The sequence below is a fragment of the Heterodontus francisci genome, chromosome 3, assembly GCF_036365525.1.
Source record: "Heterodontus francisci isolate sHetFra1 chromosome 3, sHetFra1.hap1, whole genome shotgun sequence".
Lineage (NCBI taxonomy): Eukaryota > Metazoa > Chordata > Chondrichthyes > Heterodontiformes > Heterodontidae > Heterodontus > Heterodontus francisci.
Window position 1 is genome coordinate 93,456,075 of NC_090373.1, and position 19,818 is coordinate 93,475,892.

At 41.5% G+C, this 19,818-nt stretch overlaps 1 protein-coding gene across 6 annotated transcripts in view; it reads left to right on the forward strand.

The window, feature by feature from the left end:
- Window positions 1-18,925, forward strand: part of LOC137358450 (runt-related transcription factor 2-like) — a 232,455-nt gene extending 213,530 nt beyond the window's left edge. For all 6 annotated transcript variants that reach the window (XM_068024423.1, XM_068024424.1, XM_068024425.1 and 3 more), the window contains one exon: window positions 13,463-18,925. In XM_068024423.1, the coding sequence (XP_067880524.1) occupies window positions 13,463-13,941 (479 nt within the window). In that variant the 3' untranslated portion in view covers window positions 13,942-18,925. The remainder of the gene's footprint in view (window positions 1-13,462) is intronic.
- Window positions 18,926-19,818: the final 893 nt, after the last annotated feature.

A 19,818-nucleotide genomic window follows, 5' to 3' on the forward strand; every position in this document is an offset into this window, starting at 1 on the left:
GTGAAACAGATGGGGTTTTAACAATAATTAATGATTATTTCATGGCATCATTGCTGAGACTAGCATTCAATCCCACATTGTTATTAATTACCTGAATTTAAATTCCACCAGCTGTCATGATGAGATTTGAACCTATGTATCTTGGATTACTAGTTCAGTAGCATGACCACTATACCACCATCTCTTCACATAGCATGAAAGTGTACGGCTAAATCCAAATAAGGCTATGACCAAAATGTTCATAGTGTACACAGGTGCATAATTAAACATCATAATATAAACATAATTAAACCGGTGATAAATTTTTTGCCTTAAAATTATTCTCAATAGACCAACCAGAACATTGCTTTGCCAAATGCAATCTCCCAAATTCAAACCCCATGCTCCAGTTCGCAGAAAATTATACACCTCTGAGCAAAGTTCGGAGAGACAATAGGCACGTCTTGCTTTCTACAGGTCATTTATTAGACCTCAGCTCAGCAGAAGGCCTAACATTAAAATTGTCACTGGATCTTCATAGCACCTCTGTCATATTTTCCTCCTCCAGCAATAGTAGGCTCCCTTTTGCTGCTAGGGATCCGTCTTGCATGCATAAAGAGTTCTGACACAGGAAAATGGTAAAGGTCATGGCAAAGATGGGCCGGAAGGCAGAAATCCCACATTGACCCTCTTCTGGTGAAGGAGGTAAATCCATCCCCATAGTCTAATAGTTATTTTTATTTATATGTGAAGGATTTTAAAGTGTCTGTGCTGCCAAAGTGTATAAACGTTTTCTCAGTTGCAGTCAACTATCAGGGAAAGCTGAAATAAAGGTCTGAATTTTACCACAGGGTTCGTGACCCCCACATCAGGGCGAAAAGCGGATCCCAAACCCATACTTGCCAGCAGCAGGACCAGCTCAGCGATTTTACCTCAGGCAGCCTCCTAACTGGCTGCCTCTGGGCCCGCTGTCCAATTCAGGATGGCAGGCAGGTTCCTGATGCTGCTGGCCCTATCAGAGAGCCAGCAGCTTTGAAGCCTCAGCAGCAGCACCAGGAGAGGTGGGCACTGCTGAGGCAGGTCGGAGACCACGAGCCTCCAGCAAGTAAGTTTAAAAAAAAAAATTTCACCACAGGCTGAGTGTCGGGAGAGAAACCCCTCCGGGGAGATCATTGCGACTGCAAGGGCTGCCTTCCCCGCCCGCGGCCCCCTCTGTATGCCTTGGAGCCTCTGGCTCCGATGCTCCTCAGGGCTGCCGCACGGAGGCCACCTCATGAAGCTGGCGGCCTTCCCACGTGGGTGGGGGCCACTTTACCATCAGCAAAATGTCGGTGGCCCTGTAAAATTGTCCTTGATAGGGCCTTTAATTATTCTTTGGTTACCTGCCTCCTTGGAGTGGGTAGCCACTCCGCATCCAATTCCTCCGCTGGAAAAATGCCCCAACGGCGGGACCGCACTGGGGAGTCATCCAGACTCGGCTTCCCACTGTCTTATTGGCCTCCCACCACCTCTCACCTGCGGGCTAGTAGCATTCTGCTCAAAGATTAGGACCAACATAAATCAGACATTATCTCCCAACGTCCTGATTTACATATGTGCACTTCCCAAAACATTTGTTTGGGACCTCACCAGCTTTTCCTATGATCTGAAATAAAACCTGAAACAAATTGTGCAGCTTGCATCATTGCCCTGGGCTTCTACAGCCACAAATTGAACCATAGCTGGTGGTTTCAATATTTCAAACTGTTTTTTAAATGTTTTGTGGCAGGAGCATTGTTCTGAAGTAGACTAGGTGGAGACTTCTTGGTCCGAATATTTTCCTAGTACTTAACGGAAAAAAGCTAAAACTGAACTAGCTGAAACTTTCTCTGCATTGCCTCAGTTACCTAATGAAGAGAAAAAGAAATGTACATTTAACTCAAATACAACCGTGAAAAATGTTCACATTGACTTCCGGGGCTGCCAAGTGTCTGATAAGTGGTCTTGCAAGTTAAATGAAGTGTGCACTGGAGCACTTGTATTTAGTGGAAGGAATGAACACTTATCTTGATATTTTGCTCTGTTTGTTAGTTTTAAAACATCCATAAATACTAACAATACTTTTGAAATGGATTTGTTAAAACTAATGCACAGAGGGCATTATTATAACTGAGGCTTTTAACAGTCTTATTTTTTGAATATTCTTTTAATGAAGTAGTATTTTTTATAAATTAGCAAAATGGTTCACTGGACTCGTATCTTTGATGTTAGGTTGGTGGACAGTTGTTTTGCTCCTAATCTGCCAATACCCCATTTGGCTGGCTGCCAGAGAGATTGAGGTACTGATCAGGCAGGGGGATACTGTCACTGCTGGCGAATGCCTTCAGGTCTAGCATGGCTCAAATCAGGAACTTAGCAAACTGGAGAATCAAACACTCCATTGAAGTGCACTTAGTAATAGTGCTCCAATGCTCAGCACCACCTTGCAGCTCACAAATTGAAGTGTTTAATGGTTACTTTTACAATTGCTGCTGTTGGAGAGCCTTGCCAGAATGGACATTCATATATTGGCCCCTTTAATCTCAATTTCTGCTCGCTTGCTGATCTCTTTGTGGGACAGAAGTCCAAAAATAGGTCTGAATGTTTCTTAAGGGGGATAGGCTGGCAGCTATCAGTTGTCAGAGTTTAGCCACAGCCAAGAAATCAAAAGCTTCAAATAGGCAAAATGACAGAAATCCTCTGAATAGTTGTCAACCAAAACAATTTGAGCAGAAGAGATTGTTTTTCCAAAAACCAAGAGTTTACTCATCAAGTGGTTATAATAAATGTTTAACCAGTTACCTCTTGAAAAATCCCCCCTCTTTCAAAGGATTAGTGATTTATAATAGCTTTAGAATGTGAGCTGGTATGATCTATCTGTGCATGTAGAGTAGTCTCTCAACTTCCCCTCGTACTGTAGAATTGATTGCTCTTGCTCTATAGGACAGAAGACAGCTGAAGAAGGGTATACTTTGTACTCAGAAGTGAGTGCCTCCAACTAACAGTATACAGAAATAATGAAACGGAATCAGCACACTTTATTTTCACATATGGCAACATTATTCTGACTTTGAAACTCAAAAATAATTGTAGTAATCAAGAAGGACAACATTGTAAAATCAGCTTGTGTTTTTCATGGAACTCATGGAAATTTAGCTGCAATTTTACATTGCTTTTTCTAGAAACAAATCTGAGATTTTTCTGATATAATTAGTTAGGTTGAAGCAGACAGGGGACATATTTCATTCCTCCTTGTAATTGCTCTCCTCTGCCATCTATGCCTTGGCCACATAACCAACAGATCACATGAGTGGGAAGTGGGCTTCTCTTAGCTTCCTGTGTCTATGTTGCTCTACATATTGACCAACAGAAGGGAAAGACAATGAGCTTCAGTCAGGCTGTCTTGTCCTCTTCACATCCCTTGGCAAATTGGAATGTCATATTGAGAAGTGTCTAAAAATGGAGGGTGAGAATTCACGAGTTCGAACAGATTACTTACTATTTATCAGGACACCTCCACCTGTTTTTAATTTATCTGTTAAACTTGTTGTCTTCTGCTACTCTAAAATATAAATGCTGATAAATTTTAATGCCCAGACACAATGATCTATAATTGTATGATTTTGAATTTTGATTATTTTTAATTCTACTACTGTAAGGCAAAATATAATGTTTGATTGTATGCTAGAGGCACTTCACCTCAAGTTTTGCAAAATGGATAATTGATGGTAGCAATTTTAATTGACCACACATATAATTAAAGCTTGAACCCTCCCACCTGTTTCCACATGAAAAATTATGTTATGTGCCTCAAGGAGACAATCTGACTGAGAGAAAGACTATTGATTCTGAATAGGAATATGAAGCACACTGTTGCTATTTTTAGGAGGAAGGTCTTGTTTTAATGTGTTTCTGTTGTTGAACCACAAGCAATTAGAGGTTTTTAATTTTTTTAAAGCAGAGTATGTATTGAAAGGGAAAGAGGATTTGTCCTTTTTTATTTTGCTAATTTAAGGCACTGAACCACATCTAAGGGCTTTGGCTCATTAAAAATTTCATGGAAACAGTTCAATGAAAACGTTTCCATATGTCTTTCCAATTCATTCTATTCCCTCTGAAGGGGTCTCTACTCACGCACTCACTGGAAGCATTTCAGGGAACAGATCTGGGCAATAGGTCCTGGGGAGTGATATACTGGTCATGTGAGGCTGTACCACAACTTGTGTGGGCTACTTAAACACACAGCACTTTTTTCCATTGCACTTTAAAGAGTGCATTTTCAAATTACTGGAAAAGAATTTTCATTATGGATAATCTGATGAAGCCAGTCATTTTATAGTGTACTGTAATAATTTTATAAATTAGCTGACGAAAGTATTTCTTAGTAGACAAATATCATGGCAGCTCAGTGGGTAAGTGCCACAGAGACCAAGATGATTTCAAATTCAATTCCTGATGTGTGTGAAATTAGCTGCCTTTCAGGCAGAATCACAATAACAATAAGAACAACCACCACAACTTGCATCTATATCGCATCTTTAATGTAGTAAAGCATCCAAAGGTGCTTCACAGGAGTGTTATCAAACGAAATTTTATACTGAACCACATAGGATATTAGGACAGGATAAGCTTGGCCAAAGAGCATCTTACAGCAGGAGATAGAGGCAGAGAGGTGCAAGGAGGAAATTCCAGTGCTCAGAGTCCAGGCAGCTGAAGGCACAGTCACCAGCGGTAGAGCGATTAAAATTGGAGATGCGTAAGAGACCAGAATTAGAGGAATGTAGATATCTCGGAGGGTTATGGGGTTGGAGGTGATTACAGAGAAAGGGATGGCCAAGGCAATGGAGGGATTTGAAAAGAAGGATTAAAATTTTAAAATCGAGGCATTGCTTAAATGGGCGCCAGTGTAGGTCAGTGAACACAGGGGTGATAGCTGAACGAGACTTGGTGCGAGTAAGGACATGGGAAATAGAGTTTTAGATTCAGCTAATGTCCCTGCTTCTGATCACTGTCTAGTGTGCGTGTATGCACATTTGTGAGGACAGGATTGAGTTTACCTGTGGTGCTCCTGCAGGAGAATAGCCTACTGAAACTTACTGGGGCTGATTTTGACTTTGAACAGACATCGATTGGGTGGTGCGATTGTGCTGCCAGCTCAGTGTTGTCAGTGAGAGGCCCAAGCCATTTTGATGGCTGGTAGTTTGCCAGTCGGGAGAAGGGCTCGATGGGACAGGAATTCCGGCGGAACCTCCACTAGCCAAGCAGGAAATTCGATGTTTAAGGGAAAACAATTGATGGGAGTGCCCGTGGTAGCGCAGAAAATATTCATGCAGCCAGGAGGAATTCCTCATGCTCCTCCTAGACGTGTATAAGTCGGGCACAAAACTTGTAAACACCTACTTCAGGAGTGGTCTGCAGTGGTTCCTTTAAGAAGAACTGATTAGGCTGCCCAATGAGATGAGGAGAAATTTCTTCACTCAAAGGGTTGTGAAGTTTTGGAATTCTCTATCCCTGAGGGTATTGGATACTCAATCGTTGAGTATATTTAAGGCTGGGATAGACAGATTTTTGGTCTCTGAGGGAATTAAGGGATATGGCGAGCAGCTGGGGAAGTGGAGTTGAAGCCCAAGATCAGCCAAGATAATACTGAATGGTGGAGTAGGCTCGAGGGGCCGTATTGTCAACTCCTGCTCTTACTGTCGGTTTACATGTAAAGACTAGACATATGGGGAAGGTGCCCTAGAACTGTTCCCCCACCCCCCCACCCCCCCACCTCTATCCATCCCCATGAAACTGCACCTTTGCATGAATTATTGTGCTTAAAAGAAGAGGTGTGAAAGTAAGGGTTAAATTTGGGGGGTAAAATGGTTAATTATTGTAACATGTAACTTGAATTGTAAAAGCTAAATGAAATAGGAAAATGAAGCATGTTCAAAGCACACAACACCAACAGCACAATAAAACTGCAGGACAGGACAATTGGGGCAAATAACAGGCTTAAGTCATATCCTCTTGTAGAATAGTACATGTAAATAATGACAAATACTTAGAGCTGTGTTATACTTTAAAATGGAATGCCTATTTCTGCACAATAGTTTGTGTCCTTGTATCTTGGAAAAAGAGGGGATTTGCCTATTAGCTGGAAAGGCTTCTGACTGAAACAGGCCAAAATTGATTTGCAGTGCTGATAGTTTGGCATATCTAGAATTATGGGATTTAAAAGCTAGGATGAGGTACTAGCGTGATAGGTTGCTAAACACTAGAAATTCGGCTCTCTAGTGCCGCTTGAATCATCGCTACGGAAGCTGGAGACCCTCAGAATGGCGTGAATAGCGCTTCAGGCCACTTCTGTCGTGGCCTGCACAGTGTTCCATGCTGGGAATGGTGCTAGCTCGCGAGTGCAATGCCTGCACCAGAAGCATCCCAATGGACCAGATCATGATGTCAAACAAATGTTCCAGCTGATTTGATGCATGTTCTTGGATCTTGGACCGCACGGGTCCACTGAGCACATGAGTTATCCACTCACAAAAGAACATGGGTTCAGCTGCAAGAGGGAACCCCCACTACCGCTATTTAAAGTCCGGCCATCCAACTTGCAGGTAAGGCAATTTAGGCTAACTTCTGCAATTGCAAAGTTTATGAAAGTACTGTGGAGTGTTTTTGGAGGTGTTGTGGTGAGTTGCTGGATTTGACAGGGTGTGTTGCTGCATCCTCATAGCAAGAGCAGAGGATTTGGTGACCTGTCCACACAAAGGCTGGAACAGGTATGGGGGCTGTAGCTGCAGTGCCTCTGGCTCTGCAACAGGGCAGAGAGATGGAGCAGTTGCTACGGAGATGGGAAGCTGAGCATAGAGGGAGGAGGAGGAAGAGGAGCCAGGAGGGCGCATCTGGGATGCCTTCACTCCAGACAGGCTGCCCGTAAGTATCTTCTCAGACTCCGGTTCCTCTAGGACAGCATCCCTTCACCTCCATTGCTTCACTATACTACACCCTCTCATGCATCTGCAATGTTCCATCTCAGCATCTCCTTGGCCAAAATCCTGCAATAAAGACATTAACAAAAACCTTGCCGTAACATCTTTATCAAACAACACATCCAATTCTATAAGCAAAAATGAACTATTTACTCTTGTACATTCCCTTAGTACATGTCTTGTGGGTGCCCTTTCCTGGCCTTGTTCTCCTATGCAGTGCTTCCAGAATGGCTGCAGCATTGCTGGTGGAAGGCTGCTAACTTTCAGTGGGGAGACTGCAGATGACCTTGCAGCATGACCATGAGCAGCTCTGGGCCTCAAGCACCCAGCTTTGGACTGTACCACATCGGCATGGGCAGCAGCAATATGGGCTGGCTGGCTGAGAGGCAACAGCAAAGGTAATGGTGGGAACATGAATGTTGTCAGCCTGAGCGAGGACAGCAGGATTGTGCTCCATGGAGTCACTGGGAGGTGCATCAACAAACCTAGTAATCTGTTGGAGGAGAGGTTGTTGGACTACAGTGAGAGCCTGCATGCCCCGTCGAGCACCAAGATCTGCATCCATGATGGCAGCAGTCTCAGCCTGCATGGCAGCAGCATGGATCTCATGACCTCCATCTGAGCTTCCACTGCAGCACTGAAACTTTTGTTGGCTTCTGGCTGGGCTGCAGTGGAACTTGTGAGTTCAGCAGTTGGATTCGCAAGTGTTGTCATGGAGTTGGCCACACTTCCACAGTGGAAAGGATGGGCTCCAAGCTCTGCGCAATACCAAATTCCACGTTGGAGCCAGACTCCTCCATGCCCCTTGACAGTGACAGGAGACTATCTGACAGGCCTGTCTACACACCCAGCATCTCAGTGTGCATGCTGATCGGGGTTCTCCTGTATATAACCCCATCAATGTCCTTAGCTGAGTCCCTTGCAGCAGAACCCATTTATCACCTCGCCCTCCAATGAGCTGGCATATGAACTATCTTTACCCCCTGGCCTGGCTGCAGTCCACTTGTGACTCAGCACATGCAGATCCCAACACTATACTAGCCTCTAAAGTTTGTGCAGTGCCAAGATCAAGTAACACTACTTCTTCATCAGTGGTGTGGTATAGTTCTCTCTCTTCCTTCAGGGGCTGCTGTGGCTGGGCAAGCAGCAGCTCTTGGTTATTGGAAAGCACAAAATCAGAAGAGGACTGTTGGGGTGAGGGAAGGAGAGTGGTGTGGAAAGCAAAAGGTTCATGGTCACACCATCTGCAGCTTGTACATAATGCTAAATAGCAGGATGAGGGTAAAGTGGGAGTTCAGAATGTGCATAAAGCAGTAACATACCACCATCCCGCATGTTCTGAGCGGCACCAGATAGTATAGGCTGTGTCGCAGCTGCTCCCATGATGCACAGCACCATCTCCTCTGTCGGATTCAGGGGATGCAGGCCTCCTTGTTCCCTGCCAGTTCTGTTTTTCTCCTTTCTATTGTGAACAACCTTGTCCTGCAAGAGAGAGGGCAGAATGTCAGTGATTATGTTACACTGAGCTTGGATGATGTGTCTGCCACAGCTGAATACTTGGAGGAACGTGGAAGCAGCAGGAACTGTGTGAGGCTGATATCATTTGAAGGTGAGATGGAGTATTTGAATGCTATGCTTTGAGTCCTGACTACTGGGGACTACTGCTGTTGAGTGATGGGGATATGGTGCATTGAGCAGCATGAGAAGTTGGTGGTGCAAGTGGATAGAAAATGTTCTTTGATTAACCTCGTGAGTTCACTGAACTTCTTGCGGCACTGCTGTCACATCCTCGGGGCCAGACTCCAGGGCACTTGCTCACATTCCCTTCTGAGAGTCATCTCTGAGGGCCTCCTGCCCACCACCCCCCCCGTGGAAATATGGCCTCTCTCCTCCTGTCAACCTCCAGCACTAAGTCTTCCAGTGCTGCATCTGTGATTCTAGGAGCCTTCTTTCTTCGCTGGTGTTCCATTTGGGCAGCTCCTACCTGCAGCTACTGTCAGTACAACCAGTCTGCAGCAGCTTCCTTCTACTGAGTGCAGCTGTACTTTAAGAGGGGCAGGTTGCCTTTAAGAGGAGCAAGCTGTCTGCACCATATACTGTCAACACATGCTGCTGGGCCCCCTGCTGAGCATTGAGCCAGTCAGCAGCGTGGGCCCCATTCAGCCCATTACTCTAATCATTTAAATGAGGAAGTAGCACAAAGTTTGTGCGGTGCTTGCCTCAACAGGAACAGGCTCAAGCAGATCATGAATATTGCCCCTCGGCCAGAAATCAGCCTTAACAAATTTTTAGCCCTTAAGCTATCAACACGATCACTTCTGGGGTTAACCCTGTTTGGAGAAAACTATGTGTCCTACTGAATATTAAAGCTGTCTCTTGTTGCATAGAACATGAAAACAAAACCTCTTGTTAAAAGTCTTGGAAAGATCAGGATAGATTGTGATTGGGGGGAGGGAAGGAGGGGTTGTCCTCAGTGGTTAAAATAGTTGTCCATCCCCCCACCCCCACAAACCACCCACCCCACCAAACTGTATATGACGTTAAAGTTCATTTCAGTTGTTTGTATGACTTTTTCATTGCATATAAGTTAGAGCTGCTGGAACCTACTCCTGGCAGAGGTTGGGTTACAGAGACAGGATGTAGGAGGGAAGTCTCTAACATAGCTGGCCACACCCCATACCCCCTAAGTGAAAGAATGCTGAGAGTAGGCATACCAGACATACCGAAGAAAGGATTGCATTCCTTACCTAAGATATCTGCTGTTGTTTAGGCACAAACTAATAAGTAATAAGGCATTCCATTCAGTTTTCAGTGCAGACTTCCTTTAAAGTTGGTTCAGGAATGTGTTTCAACAAATCATATATATTAATTATAGTATAAAAACAACTGTATTCCCTCCAGGAAAAATATCGTTGAAAATAGTTCTAAGATGTTTACCTAACTTCTGTTTAACAGGAACTGTGGGCACTACATACACAACGAGCTTTGTGCCTACTTTGATGGCCTACAGCTACAGTACAGTAGGCCCTCATTAGAAAATCTTTTGATATATTGATACTTTTTTTTTTTTTTTATTTCCAAAATATACTTTATTCATAAAAATCTGTAAAAATTACATTGCCAAACAGTTTCCAAACAGCACGAAAAAATACAAACATTGCAAAAGAGATCAGTTTCTTTCAATAATGTCATGAGTTTCTTCCCAACCCTTCCGTTTCACAATTGTCATGTCAATTACAGTTTTACATTTACAGCAATTCAGAATATTAACGATACAGTTCGAGGGGCTTCCCATGGTTCCAGCCCCTCAGTCCAGCTTGGTGGGGGAACCTTACACTGTGGTCTTTCCCCATTGAGCCTTTGCTGCGGCTGCCCCAAGCTTTAGTGCGTCCCTCAGCACGTAGTCCTGGACCTTGGAATGTGCCAGTCTGCAACATTCGGTGGTGGACAACTCTTTGCGCTGGAAGACCAGCAAGTTTCGGGCAGACCAAAGGGCGTCTTTCACCGAATTGATAGTCCTCCAGCAGCAGTTGATGTTTGTCTCGGTGTGCGTCCCTGGGAACAGCCCGTAGAGCACAGACTCCTGTGTTACAGAGCTGCTTGGGATGAACCTTGACAAAAACCACTGCATCTCTTTCCACACCTGCTTTGCAAAGGCACATTCCAGGAGGAGGTGGGCGACCGTCTCTTCCCCACCACAGCCAACGCGGGGGCACTGTGCGGAGGGGGCGAGACTTCGGGTGTGCATGAAGGATCTGACGGGGAGGGCCCTTCTCACCACCAGCCAAGCTACGTCTTGGTGCTTGTTTGAAAGTTCTGGTGATGAGGCATTCCGCCAAATGACTTTGACGGTCTGCTCGGGGAACCATCCGACAGGATCCATCGTTTCCTTTTCCCGTAGGGCCTTGAGGACATTCCGTGCAGACCACTGCCTGATGGACCGGTGGTCAAAGGTGTTTTTCCGCAGAAACTGCTCCACGAAGGATAGGTGGTACGGCGCCGCCCAACTGCATGGTGCGTTCCGCGGCAATGTGACCAGGCCCATCCTTCGCAACACCGGGGACAGATAGAACCTCAGCACGTAGTGACACTTGGAGTTTGCGTACTGGGGATCTACACATAGCTTGATGCAGCCGCACACGAAGGTGGTCATCAGGATGAGGGCCACGTTGGGTACATTTTTCCCGCCCATGTCCAGAGATTTGAACATCGTGTCCCTCCGGACCCGGTCCATTTTAGATCCCCAGACGAAGCGGAAAATGGCTCGGGTGACTGCCACGGCGCAGGAGTGGGGTATGGGCCAGACCTGCGCCACGTAGAGCAACAACGTGAGCGCCTCGCACCTGATGACCAGGTTCTTACCCACAATGGAGAGAGATCGCTGCCCCCACATGCCCAACTTTTGTCGTACCTTGGCTACTCGCTCCTCCCATGTTTTGGTGCACGCCCCGGCACTTCCGAACCATATCCCCAGCACCTTCAGGTAATCTGACCTGACGGTGAAGGGGATAAAGGATCGGTCAGCCCAGTTCCCAAACAACATGGCCTCGCTCTTGCCGTGGTTAACTTTGGCTCCCGAGGCCAGTTCGAACTGGTCGCAGATGCTCATCAGTCTGCGCACGGACAGCGGATCCGAGCAGAAGACGGCGACGTCATCCATGTACAGGGAGGTTTTGACCTGAGTGCCTCCGCTGCCTGGGATTGTCACCCCTCTTATGCTCGCATCCTTCCTAATAGACTCAGCAAAGGGTTCAATACAGCAAACAAACAAGACCGGGGAAAGAGGACAGCCCTGTCTGACTCCAGATTTGATCGGGAAACTTTCAGATTCCCACCCGTTGATTGACACTGCGCTACTGATGTTTGTGTAGAGCAGTTGGATATATTGATACTTAATGCAACTTATTTATAGCTCCCCCTCCAACAGAATATACACACAATGGGCTTTCTACATGTTGCTCATTGTATCACACTTTTCACTAATGCTCCTCAGAGAAAGCTTCATAAACAGGACAACAGAATTTTTCTATGTTATTTCATAGATTCAGAATCAACAAACTTGTGATTTCTAAATATTAGAATAATTTTAAAAAACAAGAATGTACATCTTTACAATAGATGTAAAATAGATGAAAAAAATTAAAATGGAAGTCTCAGCTAGGTACTTTGGATTCATTTTTGACAGGATACAATATAAAGGAGAGACATTTTGTAAAAAAAAAAGTTCTTTATTTTTACAAAAGGCCTCAGTATTACATAAAGAACATTAATGAATGCTCTTGGAACTTAATCAAACATATTCCCTTTGGGTCTCATATTACTGCTCAAGAATTTGCGTCTCATTAGTGGCCAGTGGTCTAAATCTGCCAGCTATTTTTGTGACAATATTAGGTAGTTCTCAGCTTTCTGTTGGTTTCGATGGCCCATGTAATCCACATTTCCCACTGGTTCTTATATGTGCACCCTCTTTTGTATAAAAATAGATCAGCATTGGTTCCATAAGTGGTGGAGGAGCCAGTAATCAATTTTCCTTCTGCTACATGTGAAGGAAAGCAGCAAGAGATATGTGGTCACAATGAAGTAGTGGCTTGTCTCTAGGCCTAATCTCATTGACTGTTGCTATGCCATGGCAACTGCCCAAATGGATTAGTGCTCGTATATACTTATTAAACCTATGATCTGCTTCTTCTCTATTCCATGCCGCATGGGATCATAACATATGCAATCAATACATATTTATATAAGAATTTAATAAATGTACATACATAAGGCAGAATAAACATAAATGCTTAGCAGTAACACATATCAAATGCAGTAATCTCAGGTTCACATGACATCCTAAATTGTGAGAGTAAAGCTTGAGCAGTATGTAGTCTTGAACTGCACCTCAAACTGACATTGCTGCCTTGAAATCAGTTCCATCTTATCAATTGCATTTTAATGTGTGCTGTGGAGGTTGTAGGAGTAATTTTAGCCCATTCTGGGTCCTTTTTATTGTCACCAGAGGTGTTATGGTGGATATTGTGCTGACAAAACCAAAGCATGTAGTTTCCATGCCATAATGACTACACTGAAGGACGAGCAAGTTTGATTTAATCATTTCAAGTTTATCAGGTGATAGTCCGCAGTTGGTTTGCAGGAAGTAACATAATCACAAACTTTTTAAATTCTTAACTTCTGAATAAGAAATTTCATTCACACAATATACACGATGATTAGCACATTAGGATAAACAAATTGTACATTATCCTAGGGATGGTAGAACATAGCAGCGTGCACAGAAATCAATATGACAGGAATGTAAGAAACACCAAAATTACGGTGTTAAATTTGGTTGTTATTAGAACAGCCACATTGTTGAGCAGCACAGTAATGCAATGATGTTTAGATGTGAATTACAACATTACTTTTAAATGCCTAACACAGAAAGGTGATTTGTGAATGTTTCTTTGAATGATTTGTAAGATTTTTTTTTCTCTGTTTTATAGGTTCGACAGACCTTGGTCCCTTCTCAGACCCACGACAGTTTGGGCTTTCTTCCCTCACAGAGAGCCGTTTTTCCAATCCCCGAATGCACTACCCAGCTGCCTTCACCTACACACCAACTCCCGTTACAACTGGCATGTCTCTGGGTATGTCTGCAGCTACACACTATCATACCTACCTGCCACCACCTTATCCTGGCTCATCCCCAAACCAAAGTGGACCCTTCCAGACCAGCAGTGCTCCCTATCTCTACTATGGCACCTCTTCTGGATCTTACCAATTCTCCATGGTGGCAGGGGGAGAACGCTCACCCTCCAGAATGCTGCCACCTTGTACCAGTGCATCAACTGGCAGTACAATCCTTAATCCCAACTTGCCCAACCAAAATGATGGTGTGGATGCTGATGGTAGCCATAGCAATTCTCCCACTGTGTTGACTTCCAGTGGGAGGATTGATGAGTCTGTCTGGAGACCATATTGACTCTTTGATTCTGTATGAATATGTAACAACTGTTCGGAAAAGAAGTCATTTAAATAGTGCCTATTATACAGTTTTTAACTGGAAGAATATCTTATCCTGATAAGACTATTGAGTGAAAGAACTGGTACAGCATTTGAGGACATTTCTGTACTGATCAACATATGCACATCACATTGTTTCTTTGTAAGTTCATGATTGAACTTGGTATCCTCTCCAAATAGATGAAGAAATTCAGGCTACTCAGCAAATCTTCTGTTTAAGAAAGATGGGCCTTCCAAGAATTGTCAGTGTGCAAATTGCAGTAATTTATAAATGCATTATTAAAACAACATTGAAAGCAGCAAGAAAAGTGGCTATAAACAAGAATAAGAGGACTCTAAGCTTAAGAAGATGAAAAGTCCTACAAGAAAGTTACCCACTTTAACTTTTTTTATAAATTGTCTATGAGGAAAAATGGTTCGCAGTTAGAATAGTGGTATCAGAAATGTACATGTATGCACTCAGTTGTAACTATGCATAGATTTCTTGAGAGATTCCCTTTAAGTGTAAATAGAAAGAAGTTGCTTTCTAAGTGCCGTTTATCGACAAATTCCTGTTAATTGAATGTTTGCTGCAGATTTCAAAAGGAATATCTGTTTTTACATTCTTTAAATGCTTTCATGTATGTTTCAAACAAAATTGCTTTCCAGTTTCAAACGAGGTAAATGTCATCTGGCTTGGAGAAATCGCACTCTACTTCTGTTCATTAATGTTTCTTTTGAATATTGTTTACTCATTAACTGAATAGCTTCTTCATGGTGACATAGCGACATTAAAATAGTAATGTCTTCTGTAGCATCATTGCAATTTAGTATCCGTAGCTGTCTGTATACTTGAAAAAGGTGGCAGTTATTAATATTAATATTAATATTGTCATGATATTCTCAAATGGGTTACTTTAATTACATGGGATTTTCCCCTGAAAAATTTAGAATCCCAGGCTGATTTAATTGCTAAATATTTGTGCATCCATAAGAACAGATGGAAATATGGATATTCTTGGTAAGTCTTGCCAGTGGCTCTGGGGGACCTGCCTTCTAATCATCTATTCCACTTTACTCAAGTTCTCTTAAAACATATACATTAAAAAACTGTATATTAAATATTTTGTTGTAAAGTGTAAATTTCTTTGTGGGATGAACTGAAGTGTATTATTTGGCAAATTGGCCTTATTTTCTCAAAGATATCAAATCAAAGAAATATCCTTATGTGACTGGCAGGTGCAGGGATTGGTCAAATGAAGGGATGGGCATGTATATTGCTGTACAACAGCACATCAACAATCATATAGCACTATAGCTCTGTTTATCAATATAAGAATGAGAACCCTAACTTGCCACTTGCCCCATTATAACTCAAATTTTCTGGTATTTGTGGTTATTAATGTATATACTGATGATAATGATCAGTTGGAGTTTTATAATAAATCTACAGAATTAATGCACTTGAGAGCACAAAGTGGCATCTGTTTCATCATTTCATTATTGCTACTCAAACCCCTATTTTTAGATCAAAATTCAAAGGCCCCGTAATGAAGGAAATTAAAATTGAATCTCATTGTTCAATTCACCAACTAAAAGGCATGCTGTTATGGTCACTCTTTCCTTTCAGTCTTTTTAAATAATGTATTAGTTCTATAATTAAAACAGAAAATGCTGGAAACATGTTTAAGATCCATTTATTTCCCTAATCAACTTGGATTATTGGAGATGATATGCTAGCCATCATGACTTACTTTTGAGAAGTAGTGGTCAAGTGGAGAAAAATATTTTGTTTCATACACTTGCTGTAATAAACACACACTCACACATGTGCACATGCAAACATGTTTGTGAATGTTTAGATTGAATATTTATGTCTATGGTAACAATGAGAAAGAAAAAACTGGAAATACTGAAAATTTGAAATAAGTACAGTTGAAAATATACAGCAGACCTATTGGTATCAAAAATAGGAAGAAAAAATTGTTCATTTTTCAGGTAGAGGTACTTCATCAAAACTTCCTATTTGTCAGGGAAAAATACAGTAAGAACTTCTTCTGCTTTGGTACTTTATTATCTTTAAAAGAGAAAGTTCTGTGGCTACCATTGAATAGTTAATATAGTTTTCAGGATCAGCAGCATTAACTAGATCTGCCTGAACATATTCATCATTATTACTGAAATTCAGTTGACATTTATAGGTCTGCTTTGACCCATATAGTTGTATCTACCTTTAAAAATTATTGGAGGTAAAGCTTTATGCAAAATCAGCTTCCCTTCAGTTGCAATTGCAAATAAAACGACATAGTCAAATAGTGACAACTCTTCAGAAGTACTTCATTGGCTATATAAAGCACTTTGTGATGTCCTGAGGTCATGAAAAGTACTATATATATCTAACTTCTTTTTGTTCTTTCTTTATCATCATGTCTAACTGTCAGTCTTATAAGGCCTTCTACTGGTTCAACCTTTATTAAGGCAAGTGTAGATGGTACACTTGTAGAGATCCCACCATGTATCAAGGTAACCCAGGTACTTGAGATATACCAATAACTCAAATAATTAACTAGATTACACATGGAAATGTGTATTCAATCCTTAAACTTAAAAAGCACAAAATACATGAGAGGTACATTAATGCAATATCTACTTATCCTAATGCTTCCTTAATTTCAAATGTTTTGTTCGATTCTGAGACTTAGACGTTACTATTTTATGTATTAAATAAACCAAATATTTTTCAATATTTAGATATAGTACGCTTTTTTTATGCTAAGTTTTCTTGTGTGAAGCATGCTTTTGTGGACCCAAGGTTCAATATGGCTTATTTACATTAAAGCTGGACAACTTTATTGATATTATTTATTGCAAGTGGTAGCTTGAAGCAAACCACCAATCTACGTTTATATATCTGTACAGATAATGAGTTCAGCAGTTTTCAGCAGCACTTGAAAAAGCAGGTGTCAGGTTACACGACTCAAGTTTGAACTAATCAAATCTTTACTGCCAGTGCAAGCTGTTACCTATTTAATAAGAGGTACTTTATTTGTTTAATGTAATTTTTATTGCTAAGGTGGGCTTTCAAAGGTTTAAATATGTTTTTTTATATAAAGTGTTTTTTTTAAAGAACATTCTTTGTTAGGATGTGATATTTGTAGGGCTGCAGGCAGCAATTTTGGAACCAAACTTAAGATTTTGTACAGTCAAAAGCACTTCACATCACATCACATCAGATAGATCCAGTATCCACCAGGTTAATTCCCTATTGCAAAGGTTTTAATAATCGCTTTACATTTTGGACATCAAACAAAATGTATTCATCGCTTTTCCATTAGGAGCAGGTTTTCTACTGCAGATGCGAACATCTTTTGGGGTTTCAGATAAAGTTAGTTTTCTATGGTACTGACTGCTAACTCAAACTACCATTTATGCTGCAGTTATGTGATGCCTCAGATGGTTTACTGTTACATTTGTTGTTAATGGGGATGTGCTTTACAGTACAGCAAGAACTTTATTTCTTTATATAATGTTAGTAAATAATCTGAGGTATTATATACTAGCAAAAAAGGAATTCAGCTTCAAATCATTCCAATTGTACTGTGCAATCACAACTAACATGGCACACTCATGTCCGAAATATTACATTTAGATATGCGTCCCATATTGTTAGTCAGATAATGAATTGGTTCCTTCACCGATGAGATGTGATTCTACAGAAGTTCTTGGGATAGCACTGAATATTGGAGTAGTTGTCTCTCCATTTTCCTTTTTCTGCTAATTGTTGAGAATCATTTTATCATTCTATGCAACATCCTGTTGTTTTGGGAACATTTCATTTACAGAATACTGTGCGGGTGTGAAATATCACCAGACGCAAAACAAACAAAAACTCTAGCAGTGCAAATCAGAACCACAGGTTAAAGCTATCTCCAGTTTTGTGCTGGCGAAAGGATTAATCTGCTTTCCTTTAGACCTTGGGTACTGGGATTCTTGCTAAGAAAGCAGAAGCACTGATTCTAGCTGTAAATCGAAGTATTTGCTGAGCAATAGCAGCTTATAGTAATAATTGATGTGCACAATTGTGTCAAGCAGAACTCAGAAAACTTCTGAGTTTTTCGAGCTGACAGTCACTCCGCTAATGTAACTGGCCAATACTGGTGACAAAATAAACTTTGCTTATTAATCATTTACTGCTAAGAACAAAACATTTGTATTTGCATCCAATGACTGCCACATTAAAATGTGCACATTATTGTTTAGCATTATGAAAGCAATACTCTCAAGATTGTAGGAGTGGAAAACAACACTTTATCCTGTTATTTATTAAGCACATTGAAAAGCATCAGTGGCAGTTTCAATTATAATGATTGAATGGGACCTAGGCAGGCCTCATCCATCTCTGATTTGGTACAAATTATCTTCAACCCTGAATTCTCTTTACACACACAAAAAGGCTTCTTTTATCATAATTTCAGCAGTTTATGATACAGTTCATATTTTGTATTCTTCTAGTTTGTGATTGTAGGCATGAAATGGAAATCCTAGCTTTCTAATGTAAGTACCACATAGATAGTTGAGCTCCATGAAAAAAGCGTACATTTTAATCTGTTCATATTTTTGTGTATGTAAAACAGACAACATTCTGCAGTTCTGATCTCAAAGGTATACTTGCATTTCTTCTGCCTTTTTATTCTGTTTTTTTTACTTTTTGTATAAATACAAGCTTTTTATTGCTGTTATTCAATAATTGCTTTGCACTGAATATACTGTACAAACGCATTGTGTTTCCAAGCCATTGCCATCATTGATTATGAATCACTTTGCTACATCTTAAAAGGGAATAATGCTAAGGTAATGGTTTTTGTGTCACCGAACCGCAAGATTCCTTGTCTGACATATTGTCATGATTGTAACATTGATTTAAGTTTGAATTTCATTCTCAATAAAATGGCATTTTCTATTAATTTTATATGTATGGTCTTTGATTATTTCAAGATACTGCCAAGTACATGTAGTATAGGGTTTACAGCCATGGAATTCAGGTTTGCGCTGGTTCTTCTGGACAGACTTCCCTGGTGGTTACTGAATAAATCCCCCTGAAATGCTATTCAGCTATATGCGTCTGAGTCACCAAGTGAATCATAGTACAAGAGCCAAATACTTAAGGAGTTACAGTGCCACATTCACAATTTCCATAACCTTTGTTAAAGTGGAGACAAGCTTCAGGGCTGTCTGGCACATGAGGGGTGATTCTGCATTCCCAGCAGGTAGGACATGCACACAGGGAACATCGGGCGGAGATAGGATTACAACAATAACAGCCCAATTCTCTGACCTACACTCCTTACATGCACGGCCTTTTGCACTGGTTTAAGGATCACCAGAATCTTCTTTTACGACAAAAACTGAAAATTCTGGAAACAGTGAGTCAAGCACTGCACTTTTGGCACAGTATTGTCCAATAAAAATTCCTAATAGACACAGGCAAGACTATGATGACACAATTTTAACAACATGCACTAATTTTAGTAGAATATAGCTTACACACAATACAGGTAAGTGGAATTACAGAATCTTACAGCTCAGAAGGGGCCATTTGGCCTGTCATTCCTGTGCTGTCTCCGAAAGAGCTGTTGTGGAGTTTCTAAAGATACTCGACACATCCAAGTCAGCTGAAAGTGAATTAAGCAGCGGTTTACAAGTATGCATACAGGGGAGTCCTCTCCGATCACTCTAAGAGATCACTCAGAGTTACATCGTTTTCCTCATGTATTTATACCATTCCTGTGACATTTCAACATGTACATAGTTACAGATAAATTAGTCATGGAAGACCTGATTTTTTGCAAGCAGCGCC